Raw genomic sequence first — 22,166 nt, 5'->3', positions numbered from 1 at the left:
TAGGGGACATAAATAGGGAGAAGGTGATTGGACAGGGGGCAGAAAGTATGGGCTGGAGGGTGTGGGGACATTGGGTTACCATTGGTTGAGGCCAGGATAATTTCAGGAGTGGGGAAGGTGTTATAATGATAATATTCATCTGAGTAGTTCAGAGAAGCTGGTGGTACGGGGAGGATCCAGAGGACCCGGGTTGTGAAGCAGCCATTGAATTGAAGCATATTACATTCAGCCGAATGCTGTGCCACAGGGTGGTTTACCTGCTGTTGGTGACAGTTTGGTGGCAGCAATTCAACCTGTTTGACAACTGGTTGGTAATCATACCAATATAAAAAGCTGTGCAATGATTACAGTACAACTGGTATATGACATGGCTGCATTCACAGGTGGCCCAGCCTCTTATGGGATAGAATAAGCCTGCGGCAGTATGGGATAAGATAAGCCTGTGGCAGTATTAGAATAGGAAGTGCTGGGTGAGTGAATTGGACAGGTCTTGCACCTGACTCTTCCACAGGGATATGATCCCTGTGGCAAGGGGTTGGAGCTTGGGAATGGCATAGGGTGTTGTGATGGAACAGCACTTACGGAAGGATTGGAAGGTTCTTGGATAGGACTACAGTTTGGCTGGTCGACCGGGGTGAAGGGTTGTGTTGGGTAGAGGGAGAAAGGCAGCAAGTGTGAGGACGTGTTGACAAGGGGTAGCTGGCAGCTCACAGGGAGGTAGCAGGTGTGCAGAATATGAAAGTGGGAGGTAGCGGCAGTAAGTGCATGGGCACCAGAGCTGTTAAATTCGTGCAGCACACAATGACAATGATATGGAGACACGGATTACAGGGGTTGTGAGCACAGAGGATGTGGGTGCTGTGGATTAGCAGAGGTTGAAGCCAGGAGGATTGTGGGAGCGAAGGATGTATTGCAAGGATAATTCCCATCTATGTAGTTCAGAAAAGTTTATGGTGGGGGAGGGGAGGGGACCGATCGAGATGACAGGGGATAGAATCACCCACTGAACTCAAGCATGTTGTGCTCAGCAGTGTGCACCACCACTAAGTGGCCGACACCGCTCTTGGCCACAGTTTGGCGGTGGACATTCATTCTGGTGGAAAGCTGACTGCTGGTCATACCTACATAAAATGCTGAGCAGCAATTGCAGCAGAACTAGTATATGACATGGATGCTCTCACAGGTGACCCTGCCTTTGATGGTACAGGATAAGCCCATGACAGGACTACAGTAGGATGTGCTGGGTGAGTGAATGAGATAGGTCTTGGACTTGGGCCTTCTATGGGGATAAGACCCCTGTACGAAGGGGTTGGGAGTGGAAGTAGTGTAGGGATGTACCAGGACCTTGTGCAGATTGGGTAGATGGTGGAGCACGTCATTAGGAGTGGTGAGAAGGATCGTGGATAGAATGACCCCATTTCCAGGCATGAGATAGATAATTGAAGCCCTAGTGAAGCTGCTGTCTGGAATGATGTTGGGTGGTGAAGGATGTGTATCTTTGCTGCTTGTTCTCTGGAGTGATGGGAGGATTAGGGGTGTGTGAGAATGTGCAGGAAAATTTTTTGTGGGCTATTTCTGGGGGATAGTGCTTGTCTGAGAGGGATTTTTTGGTGTGGAAGGGGTGACAGCTGTCAAAACGGAGGTACTGTTGTTGGTTAGTGTGCCTCATTTGGAGAGAAGTATGGGCAAAACCACTAGAGAGGCAGAGGTCAAAGTCCAGGCAGGTGTCACATTGGATTGAGTAGGATCAGATGAAGCATATGGCAGAGAAATTTTTGAGGCTGTGGAGGAATAATGATCAGATGTCTTAGCACTGGATTAAGATAAATGCAAGGAATTCTGGGGCTGTGGGAGGCTAGGAAAGATTCCTCCAGACTGCAGATAAACATATTTCCACAGGAGTGCACCATTCAGTACCCATTGCCGCCATGCCATGAATCTGTTTATGTATCTTCCACTTCTGGACCAAAAAATTGCTCCCATTTAGCCTGATCACCCACAGATGGCATATCTGCAATGACAACAATTTCTTTGAGCAGTATGGTGAGATCTTAACAAAGCCCTTCACAAGCAGACACTACCCCCAAACTTAACTAATAAATATATTTGCTCCACCATATCCTTACATGCCCCTAATCCTCCCTCCATGGCTAAGAACCAACAGCAAAAGAATGCCACCACCTATCACCCAATAATGTACCAGACAGAAGCAATGAACTATGTGCTTTGCCATAACTTCAACTATCTATCATCACGGTATATTCTATCTGCAATCCCTCCCTCCTGTCTTAAAGTGATAATCTGCTGTCCACTCAATCTATAAAACATCCTGGTTCATCCCTATGCTACTCCCATCTAAATCCTTTGCAACAGGGCTCACTTGCCTATAGAATTACCAAGTGCAAGATCTGCTCTATTCACCCCACCTGCACATCCTACTCTAGTCCCATCACAGGCTTATCCTATCCCATCAGAGGCAGCGTCAGCTGTGAAAGCGACCATGTCACATACTGGCTCTGCTGCATTTTAAGGGGGCTCAATTGCCAACCAACTACCCACCAGAAAGAATGTCCAAGAGCAGAGTTGACCACCCAGTGGCAGAACATGCTGCTGAGCACAATATATTAGAGTTCAATGGCTGCTTCACAGCTTTTTGAACTATGCAGATGAGAGTCATCCAGAAAATATATCCTATGTTCCCGCAGTCCTCCTTGCCTCTGTCTTTGCTTACCCACTGCACCCACACCTTCTACCCAACAGCCTCTCCTTCCTCAGTCCGGCATGTGTCTGTGTGCTTGTGTGTATGTACATGTAATCTACCTGTTAAAGGATTCATCTGAAAGCTAGAAAAGTTTTCATTCTTTTTTGTGTGCCTACGAATCACTCAATGCTTATAGTATTCAGTGAGTGATCTCATTCAATTCCAAATTATTTGAATTAAATATTACATACAGATAATTCTGCTGCAATGATCAGTGATATTATGTTAATCTATTACTTTTTTTTAAGACTGTACCTTGAGAGGCTTTTCCTGGATAGTACAGCAACATCTGACCCATGGTCTGACAATGGTCCCTCTACAACAAGCTCTGTTGAAGAAGATGCAAATCCAGCTGCATTCTTTGCAACACATGTATAGGTGCCAGCATCTTCTGGGAAAACTTCTTTTATGACAAGTGTTGCCACATTATCTTCACTGTAGAACATCTGAAAAAATATTTTATAATAAATCAGTAATTGAACTAGAGTATCAATGCTTGAAAGTTATATCTTTCTCTCTTATATTAATGTATGTAATGATTTATTGTACGGCAAAGAAACAAAAACATAAAAGTAATGATCTGGACAAATAGCAATCACACTCTCGGCCCTATCACCCCAAACTTTGACACCACTCTTAAGTCTGCTTCATTTGGGCCATCTGTTGTCAATTAATTTACCTCTCTGGGCATTCATCTTCATATTTTCGACAGTTCATTAAAACCTCTTTCGGTATCGAACCTTCCACGTCAACACAACTTGTACTTTAACAGCTGCAACCCATTTCATGTCAAATGTCTTTTTTCTATAGCTTTGCCATCAGTGGAAAGTAGGAGTTAACCAAATACCTTGGTAACTTTAGCAGAGCCTTAAAAAAAAAAGTAAAAATAAAAAATATCCTGCCCATCTGCAGCATGAATTTGCCTCCTGCTTCCGTTGTTACCACATGTCCTTGTACACCATCCTATTATCACACAGTCACATGCATTTCATTTCTGGTCAGTGTTAGATTTGTATGTGATTGCAGCCACATCTACCAGCAGTGCTTTCATTACTGTGCAAATTCTATTTTGGTAAGAAATCCAATTAGCACACAATGTGAATAAATGGCAGTTTCCTAACCTGTCGCCAACAGAAAACTCAGCTGCCTGCTTCTGAAAATGCTACACATTGCAACATCAATGACAGCAATTCCTGCCTGCTTGTGTCTTTTGGATCCTCTCCTTAATCACCAGTAATCACCAGTGCCTCTGAAAAGCATAGGCTGGAACTATCACTTCAGCACATCTTCCATTTCTACAAAGGCCTTGGCCTAAACTTCTGCTGGACCCTGCCCTCAGTCTCCTCCTTCCCACTGTAGAGTCCTCATTATATCCTCTTTTGCTATTTTGTGCTTGGTCATTTCCTCTCATTGTGTTGTGATTCCATTTATTTTTCTGTCTGCATATTCCCTTCATGTATGTTATTGTACCATACAACATATATATTTTGTCACAAATGTTGACAGTCATCTGTCTCATGCTTGTCAAAATTTTCCAATCTCCTCCCTGCCTCACACATAATCCACTGTCCATGTTGCCTCAAGCCTTTTCTCTCCCCAACACACATTTTCTAATTATTTACCCTAATGGCCACACAGCAACAGTCAGTGTTGATGCAGAAGCATAAGCAATGTTGCAATCATAGAAGAGACTATTTCTCTCTCTCTCTCTCTCTCTCTCTCTCTCTCTCTCTCTCTCTGTGTGTGTGTGTGTGTGTGTGTGTGTGTGTGTGTGTGTGTGTGTGTGTGTGTGTCAGCGTGTGCACGTGCGCACACATGTGTGGCTGTGTCGTTGGGCGGGTAAGTGTACATGTGAGTGATAAGACTGAGCAAATGAAGTGGCCTGAAAGATAGTATGATTAACTTATCTAAAAGTGTGGCTCTGTGCCACACACAATTCATTTGCAGCTGAAAGCCCATCCTCAGTTTTGGAAATAATAAAATCCCTATTGCAATTGAAACTGTATGAAATATTTACTAAAATTATGAAAGCTCATTGTACCGGCATACCATTTTCCCTCTATACTCTCTCTCTTTTTACACACTTCCGGGTTACAGGACTGGAGTAGGTGGTGGTGGGAGGGTGCATGGGACAGGTTTTACACTGGGGGCAGTTACAAGGGTAGGAGCCAGAGGGTAGGGAAGGTGGTTTGGGGATTTAATAGGGATGAACTAAGAGGTTCCTCCCACCACCACCTACTCCAGTCCTGTAACCCGGAAGGTGTACACGATCAAAGGCAGAGCCACGTGTGAAAGCACCCACGTGATTTACCAACTGACCTGCCTACACTGTGAAGCTTTCTATGTGGGAATGACCAGCAACAAACTGTCCATTCACATGAATGGACACAGGCAGACAGTGTTTGAGGGTAATGAGGATCACCCTGTGGCTAAACATGCCTTGGTGCACAGCCAGCACATCTTGGCACAGTGTTACACCATCCAGGTTACCTGGATACTTCCTACTAACACCAACCTGTCAGAACTCCGGAGATGGGAACTTGCCCTTCAGTATATCCTCTCTTCTCGTTACCCGCCAGGCCTCAACCTCTGCTAATTTCAAGTTGCCGCCACTCATACCTCACCGGTCATTCAACATCTTTGCCTCTGTACTTCCGCCTCGACTGACATCACTGCCCAAACTCTTTGCCTTTACAAATGTCTGCTTGTGTCTGTGTATGTGAGGATGGATATGTGTCTGTGTGCGAGTGTATACCTGTCCTTTTTTCCCCCTAAGGTAAGTCTTTCCGCTCCCGGGATTGGAATGACTCCTTACCCTCTCCCTTAAAACCCACATCCTTTTGTCTTTACCTCTCCTTCCCTCTTTCCTGATGAAGCAACCGTTGGTTGCAAAAGCTTGAATTTTGTGTGTATTTTTGTGTGTCTATCAACCTGCCAGCACTTTCGTTTGGTAAGTCACATCATCTTTGTTTTTAGATATATTTTTCCCACGTGGAATGTTTTCCTCCACACACCACAGGGGACAGTGTCTGGAAATTGATGAAGAACATCTGGGGAGAAATAGATTTATCAATAATGAGGATATTCACATAGCAGTTCTGATATTCCTTTGTGACCAAGGAGTGAATTGTATTGATGAGGAATTGAATGATCGGTAGAACATTCTAACCATTCTTTACAGAGACTTGATGACTATGCTGAAAAACAATGTTATTTATCTGTGTCGCTTTAAAATGTAGAGTGAAATTCAATAAAAGTTACTTGGCCTTCCACAAGAATATGTAATTTGCTTTTTGAAGTCACCTCATAGTCAAAGATCAAATGAACTGGTTTAGTAAGGAATGAAGACATCATACAGTGAACCAATGAGAAAGAATACCTGATAAGGAATATTATCATTCAAGGAGAGAGAATGGTCTATTAAATATTACGACACAAGTCACTGCTGAAAACTGTAGTTGAAAGGACTGTTGACTCACAGGAACAAATCTAAAAATGGTATATGAGACAGCTCACTGAAGGTGTGGGATGCTGCTGTTATGCTGAAATGAAGATGACACCTGGTAAGCAATTTTCAAATCGGCGCACACTCTGCTGCAGAGTGAAAATTCATTCTGTAAATGTTTCCCTAGGATTAAATCCCTGTGATTAAATCATTTCTCCATAATAATCTTTCTTCCAGGAGCACTAGACATGCATGGTATGCAGGAGAACTTGTGTGAAGTTGGAAGGCAGGAGAAAAATTACTGGTGAAAGTGAGACTGTGTGAGCAAGTCATCAGTTCTGCCTGGATAGCTCATTCGGTAGAGAACTTGTCCACAAAAGGCAAAGCCTATGACAGAAGCGGTAATGGACAGGTTGCATTTACAAATGACACCTGATATGTAAATAATACTCTTTTTGGAATGTCAAGGCCACTAGTAGAAATCTGTTACAATGACGATGAGTTTTATTACAATTTCTAGACTTCATAGTTTCAATTTACTAGCTGGTAACTGTAGGAATAATATTTTTCAAAATCCTACCAATTGACAACAAAAAATTAAGAAGAAACTTTCTATTCACTCAATTTATGATGTACCCTAATCTATATTCTTATCTCTGTAATGCAAATCAACATAAAATAAAATACTTCACTATCCTGATGCACTTTTAAGTCCTCTTTGATTCATAACTAAACAGTACTCCACTTTCCAAGTATGCTACAATTACCTTTGGCCTATACTGGGTATGAAATATAAATGTAATTTTATTCCTTTAAAACAGATATTTTGTAACCATCATTGTATATTTCAGCAATAACTTCAGAACTGCCAGACACAAAGAGTCACTTCCAACAGAACACGTAACACAATATATGAGGATCATTTCAAAAGTTATGCACAGTGTAAGATAGAACTGAAGAAAATATTTTTTTTACAAATACCTTTACAGGCCATTAATATAATCTCCATTATTGCTTATGACAGCTTTCCAACATTTTGGCAATTTGTGTGCTCTGGACAGGGAGTCATATGGTTAGCTGGGTCATCTCACTGGAAGCTTCATCAGTGGTATCAAAATGTTTTCTATGGAGTTGTTCATTTGATTTGGGAAACAAATTAAAGTATGGTGGGCTCATATCAGGACTGTATGATGAGTGAGGAAGAATTTCTGATCCATATTTGGCAAGCATTTCTCTCACTGGTAGGGCAATATGCAGTCTTGCATTGTTGTGCAAAATAAGGACACCAGCTGCAAGCAAGTCAGGCCTTCTTAAAAATTTTCAGATGCCAAACATTTTGTAGAAACAGCTTGTAGTACACAGCTGTTACAAATGTTCCCTGGGGCACTCTAGTTGTAGCTATAACTCCATTTTCTCATACACAAAGATCGTCATCAGTTTCACCTTTGATTGTTGGTGGCGGAAATTTTTGGGCAAGGAGAGCCTGAACTTTTGCATCATGATGACTGAGACTTCATTTCTGGCTCAAAATTCATCAAGTGCAACAATCCTTTTCAGAAACTTTTCTCCTTCTGTACGATGATGTCGAATGGATTCTTCTGTGATTCTTTTGACACTGCTTTCTGCTCTTCACTCACATCATCTGGCAGCAACTTTTCTGACCTTTAACTTTTCAGCCATGATTCTGTAAAATGAAGTGACAGATATTCTGGCCTCATATGCAATTTCCTCAAATGGGCAATTTCCTCAAATGTTTTTTGTCAATCCACTTTCAAAATGTCATTAACAAAAACCTGACCGGTGTAGCCTGTTGCAGTTGATGTTTTCCACTTCTTGGGTTGTCCTCAGTGCTTACTCAACATTCTAGAAATGAGCAGACCACCATGACAATGAGCTACAATCCACTACATTATCCTCACACACCTCTCTAAAAGCATTGTAAATATCCACTGATTCTTTCCACATAGGGTTTTAATTATGCTGTAGCAATGCTGGTCATTATGTGTAATCCACCCTGACTCAATTTCAGCTCCAGTTTTAAAACAGGATTATTCTTGACACAACCATGTGAACCAGCAAACACAAATATGACTGTCACGCCTAAAGTCCCACTTACAACTGACATTACTTAATCTTGATCATGCTATTATGACAGTCATGCATGTGCAGCGTGGAAGACTTTTGAAATGACCCTCATATATTCTTATTATGATAGGCATCAAAACACATTTCATAAAAGCCATTAGCACTGTTTTGGTGGATCTTAAATCAATACTCATACACCTTTCTTCATAAACTTTGCTTGTCATCATCAATGCATTCTAGCTCGAGATTTACATCAACCATACACGACCTCTCTGTCATTATTATAAGCCTTTCCACATATGCACTTAAAAGTCTAGCAAAAACTGTTTTCCTTCTCACACTGACTCCACCTTCAATGATAGATATACAGAAGTGAAGAGCACAGGTATGGGAATGAGACTGGTCCCTCTTTGATAACACAGAGAGGAACTATGTCCCCTAGCTTTCTCTTGTTACGCACCTGGAAGTCATGAGAAGGCAACAGAATGGCTGTCTGCTTAAACCACGTAACCTGTGGACGAGGGCTACCAGAAATCTGACACCGAAATTCAACTGTTGTTCCATCAGGAACATGCTTAGGTTGAAGCTTCTCAACAAATCTTGGTGCGGTAGCTTTGTCTGTATGTACAGGTTCTGCAACAGAGAAAACACAACATTAGATAAATCTCAGTTTTCTTGATCATCAGTACATTTATAGAACTAGACAAGCTGATAATTCAGCCATGTAGCATTTCTAGCCAATAAATATTAGAACAATCATGCTTGATAGTAGAACTGCAACATCACCAAATTTTATCTGACTGTCCACTTCCAGTGATTTATTTGAATAGCGAGTGTATATCTTCGAAACAGGTAATTTGTTAGATCTATTGCTTATTTACTAACCAATAATGAATGAAAACAGGAAAAAAGTCTTTCTCCAGGCAGTTTTTTTAAACTTAAAACAAGGTGTAATTTTGGATCTACTGTCTGTTTATCAGCCAATAAGTAATAAGAGAGATGGGAATAAGAAAGATATGTAATGACAGTCTAGGTCAGCTCTCAAGTATAAATATTACTGAACTGATGTCATAATTGAAACAGGAGAACAAATATGTATTAAGATGCTATAAATTCCAGTTTCTGTTATTCAGTTCTTGATACTTGAACCTGCACTTTCCAATGTTTCAGTTCTTATATTTTCAAGTTATGTGTTGTTTTTGAAAATGCTAAGGTTGTAAACAAATTAACAGCTGCATTAGTTCACATTTTTTACCAACACTGTCAAGTGAAAATTCATCAAACATTCATTACTCATAAATTTTATTAAAACATTTTGAAAAGTGTTAGTAAGAGAAGGGTTGAACAGTTGAAAACTATTGATTATTAGCATTCTCAAGTACATGAATAAACAGTTTACATGTGATATATTTGCTCCACTTAATTCAGATGTATGTATTGGTAATTATACACAACTCTTGTAAAATTATGCATCTTGAGTCTGAACTGACATGTAGGCTGTGTATTTATAAACTGAATCTGCATATACAGTAAATATTCACTGTCTTTGACAAAACATGCCACCAGTATCAAGAACAATATTAATAAATCTTTTTCAACCTTCTGCAAAAATGAGTAGTACGAAACATCAGTTTTGTTCAGTTGTTTCAAGTTATTCAACAATCTCGCTACTATTATTAATGTTTTTGTTCTGATCTTCAATCGAAAGACTAGTCTGATGTATCTCTCCATTTTAGTCTATCCCTTTATCTCTACATGAATAATGCAACCTAAATCCACTTGAACTTGTTTCTGCATTCAAGCTTTGCTCTCTGTCTACAATTTCTACACTCCATACGTCCCTCCATCACCAAACTGACTATTCCTTGATTTCTCTGGCTGTGTCCCATCAGCATATGCCTTCTTTTAGTCAAATTGTGCTATAAATTTCTTACCCCTTCATTAGTTACCCTATCTTCCAATCTAATCTTCAGTATTCTTCTATAGCACAACACTTTAAAACCTTCTATTCTCTTCTGTTCTGTAGTGTGTATCATCCATGTTTTACTTCCATGCAGAGCTACACTCTGTAGATGTAACTTTCGAAATAAACTATTTAACACTTACATTTATCTTAGACTAGCTGAGAAACCCAGTGTTGCCCAGGCATTTAATTATATTAATGCCCAAAACTTCACACACATGGAATTTACTTTTCACTTACAAAGCTTATTTATATACATGTAAAGTAATATGATTGGCGACATGAATCAAGAGCTTGTTTGCTTCACTCACATAGGAGAAAGCCACATAGAGCTGCCTGTGCAAAAAGCAACTGACATTTAGGTCAATGCCCATAGCATGTGGTATCTGGCCTTGTGCTTTGTTTATGATCATGATGTAGCATCAGCTCATCGAGATCTGTACAAAAATAAAGTGAAATGGTAAAACGTTAAGAATATGTGGGATTTGGGGTATTAAATCTCACTCGCCTGCACCACTTCTAATTAAAATTTCTGCTTCTATGGTGCTATGTTGGAGGGATGTAACTTTAAGCCTCTATGATAGAAGGGTTCTAAAGAGCATAACACTCTAGATCAGAGCTACACTGTGCCTTACTTTCAGAATGAGCTTCCAAAGAGCGAGTTAAAGCCCAACAATTTTGGGCTGCAGAAAGTCTCACCTCACAATTCTTGAGATGATTGAGTCCAGTCTTTTACCTTTTCAAGAAAAGAATATCAATAAAACGCATCGAAACAAGCAAAGCAATGTCATTACGTCTTTAATACACAAAGCAAAATTGGTAAACCCATATATCCTAGCCAAGTAAATTCAAAACTAACAGCATCATCTATTGGTTCTTCAGTGTGCTACAAAACTAACTACGTGAGCTACTGGTGACTAAAATCCAAACTACTGAGCTGTGCAGGTAATTTTGCATAAAACTTTAAATTACAATATCTTTTGCCATGTGTTCCACTTTTGTTGAAATAAAGCCTATACATTGCCCCAAGCTATACCCTGGTTACCCCACGAAATTTCATCTAGTAGTTTTGGAGATCAGCGTATTCAAACAGACAAGCATGGTGGTTTTCTATGAAATTTTAAATCACTATAACTTTTTCCCAATATTACATTCTATCCTGGATTTTCCATTGTTTGATTTATAACCTTTGCCCATGTGTTCTGATTTTGAAAAAGTAAAACCCATACATTGCTCCAAACTACGCTCTAGTTACTTGTGAAAATCCCTTGAAAATTCATCTATCAGTTTTGGAGAGCAGTGTGTTCAGACAGCCAGATAGGACAGTTTTAAATAATGTGGCCTCAAACTATGCTCTAATTACCTGTCATCTAGTAGTTTTTGAGATTAGCATGTTCAAACAGACGTGGCAGTTTATACATCTTATTATTAGTACATGTTAAAATATTTATCTTTTCCAGAAACTCTTTTCTGCTTTTCCCAATCTGGATTTTATACCCTCCCTACTTTCCATCATGAATTATTTTGCTGTCTAAATAGCAGAACTCGTCTTCTACCTTTCGTGTGCCATTTCCTAATCTAGGTTCTCCAGCATCGTCTGATTTATATAAGCAAAACTCCATTATCGCTCTTTTACTTTTATTGATGTTCATCTTATAATCCTTTTTCATGACACTACTCTTTCCATTAAACAGACATTGCAAGTCCTTTGCTAACTCTGGTGGAATTACAATGTCAGTGGCAAAATTGTTATCTTCTTCTTGGACTTTAATTCCCATCACAATTTGTTTAATCAATGTACACAATGCTACAACTCTGTCTCCTTCTCTTCTTACATAGTGCCTCCATTTCATGTTCTTTGACTCCTCCAAATGCGGTCTGAATTCTCTACAAGTTGTTGATAACCTCTTCATTAACCTGCATTTTATACCTGCTTCTTCAGAATTTCAGAGAAAATATTCCTGTCAAAAGTATCAAAAGCTTTCTATAAATACTATGAACATAGGTTAGCCTTTCTTCAGTCTGTCTTCTAAGTTGTAGGGCCAACACTGTCCTGACAATCCTACAGTTCTATGGAACCCAAACAGATTTTTCACAAGGTAAGGTTCCTCCAGTCTTTTCTTTTTCTGTAAATAGTTTTTGGTGTGTATTGCAACTGGCAGATCAATAATATTCACATATTGGCACCTGCCTTCTTTGGGACTGGAATTACTGCACTACATTATTATGTTACAGTATGAGGGTGTTTTACCTGTCTCATATATTTTGCATACCAGGTGGAATAGTTTTGTCATGGTTGGTCCTCCGAAGGATTTAAATAATTTGGAGGTAATGTGTCTACTCCAGGTCCCTTGCTCCCACTTAGGTCTTTGCTTGTTCTCTCATGTGTTTCTTACAGTACCATTCATGTTCCTATATTTGTATTACTGGTTATTATAAAGAGTTAATTCCAAATTTTTGTTTTACTCTGACATGGAAAATATGGTACTTCAGGAATTAGAATTTATTATTTCTATGAGCAATGTTAACATCCTCTACCAGGGCTTCAGCTACCTTTCATCATTCTTTAAGAGGAATGTTTTGTAGATTGGGTGGGTAACAGAATGACTTTAGGAGAGGTGAGTATGACTTTCAGAAGCCCTGATAGAAGATGTTAACATCACCCATAGAAATAATAAATTCTAAATTTTTGATTTACTATAGTCTTCATATCAGAGTGAAAACAAACATTTGGAATTGGCTCTTTATGACAACCAGTAATGCAAATATAGAAACACAAATGGTACTGTAAGAAAAATATGAGGGAACAAGCAAAGACCAAAGAGGGAGCAAGTCACCTGGAGCAATCTCATTACCTCAGAATTGTTGAGATTCTTGTGAGCACCAACCATGATAAAACTATTCCACCTGGTATCCAAGGTATATGAGACAGGTACAACATCCTCAGACTGCAATAATAATTATGTAGTCTAATAATCTCAGTCCCAAAGAAGGCAGATGCTGAGGTTTGAATATTAATGAACTGCCAGTTTAACAAGTCTTGGTTGCAAAATACACCAGAAATTACTTACAGAAGAAAAGCAACTGGTAGAAGCTGACTCTGAGAAAGATCTGTTTGGGATCCATGGAACTGTAGGACCATTCAAGACAGTAAGGTCCTACAACTTAGAAGACAGACTGAATAAAGGCTAATGTATGTTTATAGCATTTATAGATTTAAAGAAAGCTTTTGATAATGTTGACTTTAATATTTTCTCTGAACTCCTGAAGGAGTAGGTATAGAATACAGGTAGAAGGAGGTTATCTACAATTTGTAGAGAATCCAGACTGTCGTAAGAGTCAAAGAACTTGAAATGGCGGTATTAGATGATTCAAAAATAGTCATGGAAAATACAGATTAAAGAATCACAAAAGGCAACTGGTTGCTGTAATTTTTGGAAACTTTTATTCATCACAGTTGCAGTGTTCCATTTCCATAACAGAAAAAGTCTTACAGACAAAAGATCTTCTGAGATCCAGACGTAGTGCCGCAGAAGACACCTTTCCATGTATGATCAGCAAATTTCACTTAAAGGTTAGTAAGATTTTAAATGCAGCCTACTTTTTCCTTAATACAGATCTATCGCAACAGTTTCCTGAAGTGAAAGTTTTTTAGGATCTACAAATTTGTTAATACAATCTGCCATAAGATGTAGACACAAACAAATACAAACATTCAAGACATTCTGTCACAACATCAACCAACAACAGAACTGATTATACTGATTTCAAAATTATTACATCTTATATTAAATAGCTAAATTCATGTACAAAAAGACAGATACCAAAACACTTACTCTCAAAAACAGGAAGCTGGTCAATTTTTTGCTGGATTACTTTCTGAACAAATGTTGTGTACCTAATTTCATCCATTAGAAGTTGAGCTGGAACCCATCCTTTCTCTTCTGTGAGATGTTTTTTAACAAACCACCAGTCTGGGTTATTCATATCTAAAAGGAGAGGATACATACAAGTCATTAATATCTGTATGATTGTGATAAATAGGCATTAAAGATATATTTGATGCATATCATAATACTAAAACAATCATCGATATTGGAGTGCAGGCAATGAGCTCACATAATAGCAAAACTTGCAGCACCTGAAGAAGATGGTTAGGACAGTTTCTAAATATTGGGCAGAAAGTAGAAAACACAACTCAGATGAACATCTGGAAGCTCATATTAATCAATCCGCCAAGAAAACCAGAGAGATCAATTTATCAGTCTTGTTATCTGTATATTCAATATGTAAATAAACGGTTTAGAAATCTTTCTGACACATACAGTATGTGCAATAGTATAAAATAAATAGTGATGTTTAGCCTAATGTCTCATTTACACCTTTCCAAGAAAAATGAATGCACTGCACATACGGATCTGGACTATAAACCACATAGAAAAGGAAAAAAGTAAAGTCATGGACCATGAAAAGACAACCAGAAAATAAACGACTACACTCATTATAGGAATAGACATACAGGATTTATCCAATAGATATTGGGATAGAAGTCATAAAAAGAAAAAATTTATTTGTACGTTGGATTACTCTTTTCAAGATATGAGCCTTCTGCATCCATACACAATCAACATATTTTTCTGTCTCTATATACACCCTGGAAGTTGAAACTTCATAGTTATTCATGCATCCTGACAAAACCACTTGCACTACCTTAATAATTCATTTATATTCCTTTGTTCAAATGTCCAGAAAAGAAGCAGAGCAGAGTTAAATATGGAGTGTAAGACAGTTAGAGTAGCTTCACAATGCTGGTGAGTTGTTCCCTCACAATAACAAAATGTGATTGAGATTTACAGTGGAATTCTAGTTGCACTTGGCTGTGTGCCTCCTGCTGCATTCAAAAATGCTAGAATTACATCCTGGTTTACTTAAGCAAATCAGAAAGGCTAATATGAGGTTGTGGGACAGGTAGGAGGGGAAAATAGGGGCGAAAAAGGAGAGGAGTAGTTAAAGACAAGTAAGTGCATAGGCAGAGGGTAGCAAACAAAGTGCATGGGGGATGAGAATGAGGAGGAGATGATAGGACAGAGGGGTTGAAATTTTTGGGAGGAGGGTGTGGGGCCAGTATGACAGTTACAGGAGCGGAGAATGTGTTGTAAGAATAGCTCCTATATGCACAGTTCAAAAAATCTGGTGGTGGAGAGATGGATCCAGACAGCTTGGGTAGTGATGCAGCCATTGAAATCAAAGGTGTTATGTTGCATTCTGGCTGGAGCTGCTGGAGTTAGTGGTTATGTGTGTGTGAAGTGTGCTCGCTTGTGTGTATGAATGGAGTGTGTCTCTCCTTTGTTGATGAAGGCTGTGGCTGAAAACTTTATGTAAGTGTCTTTTAATTGTGTCTGTCTGTAACTTAATGTCTCATCTTAACAGTAAGTAGCAAGCTATCTTTCCCAACATTGTCAACACAGAGCTCAGTTAGGAAGGGGCACCAAATGAATTTTCTTGGCATTTAGTTTAAGTGAAATTAGGAAATCATTCAAAACTGAAAAAAGAGAGATTTGGCTAAAAGATACATTAACTTCACTTCTCATGCACCTGAATACAGACTATCATGTATTGTATGCTCTTGACAATACATATTCATGTCTGATATAGTACATTACAGAACTTAGATCACAAGCACTTCATTTCATATTATTTCATAATTATTTTAGTCTTTGTGAATCTTATGCATCCTTTGGACATCAGATCAAGAAGAGAAGAGAGAACTGAGACTCCCTGCAGAAAACTATTTTTTAGCTGTTGTGGTTTTCAGTCCAAACACGTTAGTCTATCTACCACAAGCATACATACTGCATCCTACATCCATTTGAACCTGCTTACTGTTGTCAAGCTTTTGTCTTACTCTGTAATTTTTACCACACACTCCCCCACCCCATTACTAAATTGACCATGTCTTGATGTCTCTGGATGTGTCTTATCAACTTATCCTTCTTTTAGTCACAGAGTGTTATAGAGATCTTTCCTCCCTGACTCAATGCTGCACCCCTGCATTACTCATAATCTTAATTGTTATTCTAGACTTTTGAAAAAAATATCTACTCTCTTCCTTTCAGTATTGATTCTGTCCATGATTCACTTTCATCAAAGCTACACTCCACACGCATCCTCCCAGAAACAAAACTTGTTCTCTTCAGATTAATATTAGATGTTTAAAGCTTACAATTTCTCTTTATTTCTTGTTTCTTCTATTTAAACTTTAATAGCACTTCAAAGTTTCTTTTGCTTTTCTTTTACTGCTTGTTCTGTATACATACTGCATAACATGAGGGACAGGCTACAGCTCTGTCTCACTGTCTTGTCAACTACTGGCACCATTTTGTATCCTTCAGTTGTCATAACTGTAGCCTGGTTTTTGTACAAGTTGTATATGACATTTCTCTGTATTTTATCCCTACTGCCTTTCAACAAATGTATTCGTTCAAAAATTGGCAAAATCTTCTTTCTAAATCTACAAATGTTACAAATGTGGATTAGCCTTTTTTCAATCTATTTTCTGAGATGCACTGTAGAATCAAATTTGATCCTCCCCAGTTTGACTGCCACCAGTCATTCTGTTGTTCTGTAGACAAAGAGAGCTAATACTTTGCAACCATGATAATTTACTTGATGTTTTGGTAACACTGTCAGCATTTTCCATTTTTGGTACTGAAACTATTGCATCTGTCTTGAAGTATAAGGGTCTTTTTTGGGTCTCACATATCCTGCATACCAGATGGAACAGTTTCATCATGTTTAGTTGTCATAAGGATATTAACAATTCTGAAAGAAGCTCATTCAATCCAGATGCCTTGCTTCTACTAAGGTCTTTCAGTGATCTGTTAATTTTTTCTCACAGTATGATGTCTCCCACTTCATCTTCAACTAATGCCTCTTCCATTTCTGTAATTTTGTCTTCACATTCTTTTCCTTTGTATAGCCCTTCTGTGTATTACTTCCACTTTTAGTTCCCCTTTCTTTGTTTAGTGTTGGCTTCCCACACAAGCTCTTGACAATCATTCAGCTGCATCTCTTTCTTGTAAAGGCTTTTTTTTTTTTTTTCATTTTCCTATACACAGCATCTATCTTTCCCATCATTGTGCATGTTTCCATAGCATTGTGTTTCTGCTCTGGCCACCCCTGATCTGCCATTTTCCACTTTCTGCCAGTATAATTTTTTAGACATCTGTATTTCATTTTGCCTGCTTTATTTCCTCCTTTCATCAACAAAAATCAATATATCATGCGTTTTCCACAATTTCTTCTGGGCCTTGTCATTTTCCTATTTCATCCTTTGCTATTTCATCTCTCATAATTCCCTATTCATGTTCTACTGGATTCCCCTGTTTCAGTCAATTACTGACTAATACTCCCTTGGAAAATCTCAATAACCATTTGTCTTTCAATTTGTCCATGTACCATCTCCTTAAGTTCCTACTGTTTCTGCTATTTCTCTAGGTTTAATCTGAAGTTCATAAATAACTATGGTCAGAGTCCACATTTGTCTGTGGACATGTTTTGCAGTTTGAAACACATCCCCAAATGCTCCACCGACCATTTTATAATCCACCTAAAACTTTGTAATGTGTCCATGTCTCTTTCACATAGCAAAACTGTCTTTCATGACTCTCATACCAAGTTTTTTAAATTATGAGATTATGCTCTTTGCAAAAGTCTACCAGGTGTCTCCCCTTTCAATTCCTTCCCTCAGTCTATGTGCTCCTGGTATTTTTCCCGGTCTTCCTTCTCATACTATCAAATTCCAGTCTTCCATAAAAAATACATTTTTGTATCGCTTAATGGACAGCATCATTTCTTTTGCCTTATCATACATTCTTTCAACTGTTCATCATCTGCAGAACTGGTAGCCATATTCACTTGTACTACTGTGGTGGGTCTTGGCTTTGTGTCTAGATTGGCTACAATAATTCATTGACTATTTTCTTTCTAGTAGTTCACCTGCTTCCTATTTTCTTAATCATTATTAGACCAATTCCTAAGTCAACTCTACTTGATTTTGTGTTAATATTGGTTTGGTTGGTTTGTGGGATTAAAGGGACCAGATGTGTTAATACTCCTGAACCTATCTGACCAACGTTAGGTGGGTGATGGAGCCCCTTAGGGAAATAGCGGGAAGGTCGGGGAAGAAGGACAGTGTTCACTCTGTCTGCTTGCCGGGGGGTCTCATCCGAGATGTGGAGGAGGCCCTACCGGCGGCGATAGAGAGCACTGGGTGCACCCGACTGCAAATTGTTGCTCATGTCGGCACCAATGACTCCTGCTGTCTGGGTTCAGAGGTCATCCTCAGTTCGTACAGGCGGTTGGCGGTATTGGTGAAGGCAGAGAGCCTCGCTTGCAGAGTGCAATCAGAGCTAACTATTTGTAGTATCGTTCCCAGAACCAATCGCGGTCCTCTGGTTTGGAGCCAAGTGGAAGGTTTAAACCAGAGGCTTAGACGATTCTGCGGAGATCTGGGGTGCAAATTTCTCGACCTCCGCTATCGGGTGGAGAAATGTAGAGTCCCCCTGAATAGGTCAGGCGTGCACTACACGCTGGAAGCGGCTACAAGGGTAGCGGAGTATGTGTGGAGTGCACATGTGGGTTTTTTAGGTTAGAGAATTCCCTGCCTAGGCCCGACAAGACGCCTCCTGAGACGCGGCAAGGTAGGAGTAGGCAAAATGCAACAGGGAATAACAATATTAATGTGCTAATAGTAAACTGCAGGACCGTCTATAGAAAGGTCCCAGAACTGCTCTCATTAATAAACGGTCACAACGCCCATATAGTACTAGGGACAGAAAGTTGGCTGAAACCAGACGTAAACAGTAATGAAATCCTAAACTCAGATTGGAATGTATACCGCAGAGACAGGCTGAACAGTGAAGGGGGAGGCGTGTTTATAGCAATAAGAAGTGCAATAGTATCGAAGTAAATGGACGGAGATCCGAAATGTGAAATGATTTGGGTGAAAGTCACGGTTAAACCAGGCTCAGACATGGTAATTGGATGTCTCTATAGGCCCCCTGGCTCAGCAGCTGTTGTGGCTGAGCACCTGAAGGATAATTTGGAAAATATTTCGAGTAGATTTCCCCACCATGTTATAGTTCTGGCTGGAGATTTTAATTTGCCGGATATAGACTGGGAGACTCAAACGTTCATAACGGGTGGCAGGGACAAAGAATCCAGTGAAATTTTTTTAAGTGCTTTATCTGAAAACTACCTTGAGCAGTTAAACAGAGAACCGACTCGTGGCGATAACATATTAGACCTTCTGGTGACAAACAGACTCGAACTATTTGAAAAAGTTAACGCAGAACAGGGAATCAGCGATCATAAAGCGGTTACGGCATCGATGATTTCTGCCGTAAATAGGAATATTAAAAAGGGTAGGAAGATTTTTCTGTTTAGAAAATGTGACAAAAAGCAGATTTCAGAGTACCTGTTGGCTCAACACAAAAGTTTTGTCTCAAGTACAGATAGTGTTGAGGATCAGTGGACAAAGTTCAAAACCGTCGTACATTATGCGTTAGATGAGTATGTGCCAAGCAAGATCTTAAGAGATGGAAAAGAGCCACCGTGGTACAACAACCGAGTTAGAAAACTGCTGCAGAAGCAAAGGGAACTTCACAGCAAACATAAACATAGCCAAAGCCTTGCAGACAAACAAAAATTACGCGAAGCGAAATGTAGTGTGAGGAGGGCTATGCGAGAGGCGTTCAATGAATTCAAAAGTAAAGTTCTATGTACTGACTTGGCAGAAAATTCTAAGATATTTTGGTCTTATGTCAAAGCGTTAAGTGGATCAAAACAAAATGTCCAGACACTCTGTGAGCAAAATGGTACTGAAACGGAGGATGACAGACTAAAGGCCGAAATACTAAATGTCTTTTTCCAAAGTTGTTTCACAGAGGAAGATTGCACTGTAGTTCCTTCTCTAGGTTGTTGCACAGATGACAAAATGGTAGATATCGAAATAGATGACAAAGGGATAGAGAAACAATTAAAATCACTCAAAAGAGGAAAGGCCGCTGGGCCTGATGGGATACCAGTTCGATTTTACACAGAGTACGCGAAGGAACGTGCCCCCCTTCTTGCAGCGGTGTACCGTAGGTCTCTAGAAGAGCGTAGCATTCCAAAGGATTGGAAAAGGGCACAGGTCATCCCCGTTTTCAAGAATGGACGTCGAACAGATGTGCACAACTATAGACCTATATCTCTAACGTCGATCAGTTGTAGAATTTTGGAACACGTATTGTGTTTGAGTATAATGACTTTTCTGGAGACTAGAAATCTACTCTGTAGGAATCAGCATGGGTTTCAAAAAAGACAGTCATGTGAAACCCAGCTCGCGCTATTCGTCCACGAGACTCAGAGGGCCATAGACACGGGTTCACAAGTAGATGTTGTGTTTCTTGACTTCCGCAAGGCGTTCGATACAGTTCCCCACAGTCGTTTAATGAACAAAGTAAGAGCATATGGACTATCAGACCAATTGTGTGATTGGATTGAGGAGTTCCTAGATAACAGGACGCAGCATGTCATTCTCAATGGAGAGAAGTCTTCCCAAGTAAGAGTGATTTCAGGTGTGCCGCAGGGGAATGTCATAGGACCGTTGCTATTCACAATATACATAAATGACCTGGTGGATGACATCAGAAGTTCACTGAGGCTTTTTGCAGATGATGCTGTGGTCTATCGAGAGGTTGTAACAATGGAAAATTGTACTGAAATGCAGGAGGATCTGCAGCGAATTGACGCATGGTGCAGGGAATGGCAATTGAATCTCAATGTAGACAAGTGTAATGTGCTGTGAATACACAGAAAGATAGATCCTTTATCATTTAGCTACAAAATAGCAGGTCAGCAACTGGAAGCAGTTAATACCATAAATTATCTGGGAGTACGCATTAGGAGTAATTTAAAATGGAATGATCATATAATGTTGATCGTCGGTAAAGCAAATGCCAGACTGAGATTCATTGGAAGAATCCTAAGGAAATGCAATCCGAAAACAAAGGAAGTAGGTTACAGTACGCTTGTTCGCCCACTGCTTGAATACTGCTCAGCAGTGTGGGATCCGTACCAGATAGGGTTGATAGAAGATATAGAGAAGATCCAATGGAGAGCAGTGTGCTTCGTTACAGGATCATTTAGTAATCGCGAAAGCGTTACGGAGATGATAGATAAACTCCAGTGGAAGACTCTGCAGGAGAGACGCTCAGTTGCTCGGTACGGGCTTTTGTCAAAGTTTCGAGAACATACCTTCACCGAAGAGTCAAGCAGTATATTGCTCCCTCCTACGTATATCTCGCGAAGAGACCATGAGGATAAAATCAGAGAGATTAGAGCACACACAGAGGCATACCGACAATCCTTCTTTCCACGAACAATATGAGACTGGAATAGAAGGGAGAACCGATAGAGGTACTCAAGGTACCCTCCGCCACACACCGGCAGATGGCTTGCGGAGTATGGATGTAGATGTAGATGTAGATAAATGATGATTTTCCTGTCACTGCACTTGATGAATTCCTATTGTATCTAACTGTAGTCTATCCACTTTATCTTTCAAAGTTCTCTATCCTACCTAATTAATTAAGTGATTGAACATTCCTGTCTTCTGGCCTATAGAACACTAGATTTGCTTTTTCTTATGACGACATCCTCCTGAGTACTCCATCGAGAGATCCAAATCATCATCACCACCATCATCATCACTTCCCCGACCCACTGGTATTCATGATGGCCCACGAGTGAGATCACAGGTAATTTATTTGTCTGCTAAAAAAACTTATTTAAGAGGAAATAGTGTCGAATTTAAATTTTATTTGTTTCGTGTACTTGCTGTCGTGTCCATTCTTGTCACACAACTG

The 22,166-nt window shown here is 39.6% G+C and overlaps 1 protein-coding gene across 1 annotated transcript in view; it reads right to left on the bottom strand.

The window, feature by feature from the left end:
- Positions 1-22,166, bottom strand: part of LOC126188355 (titin) — a 516,411-nt gene that overhangs the window by 81,961 nt on the left and 412,284 nt on the right. Inside the window, exons 98-100 of the mRNA XM_049929953.1 lie at positions 14,091-14,243; positions 8,752-8,924; positions 3,017-3,207 (exon numbers count right to left, since the gene is read on the bottom strand). Of these exons, the coding sequence (XP_049785910.1) occupies positions 3,017-3,207; positions 8,752-8,924; positions 14,091-14,243 (517 nt within the window). The remainder of the gene's footprint in view (positions 1-3,016; positions 3,208-8,751; positions 8,925-14,090; positions 14,244-22,166) is intronic.

This window comes from Schistocerca cancellata, chromosome 5 (assembly GCF_023864275.1).
Source record: "Schistocerca cancellata isolate TAMUIC-IGC-003103 chromosome 5, iqSchCanc2.1, whole genome shotgun sequence".
Taxonomy (NCBI): Eukaryota; Metazoa; Arthropoda; class Insecta; order Orthoptera; family Acrididae; genus Schistocerca; species Schistocerca cancellata.
The sequence above is the reverse complement of the archived record's forward strand: the minus strand, read 5'-3'. Positions and strand labels throughout refer to the sequence as shown.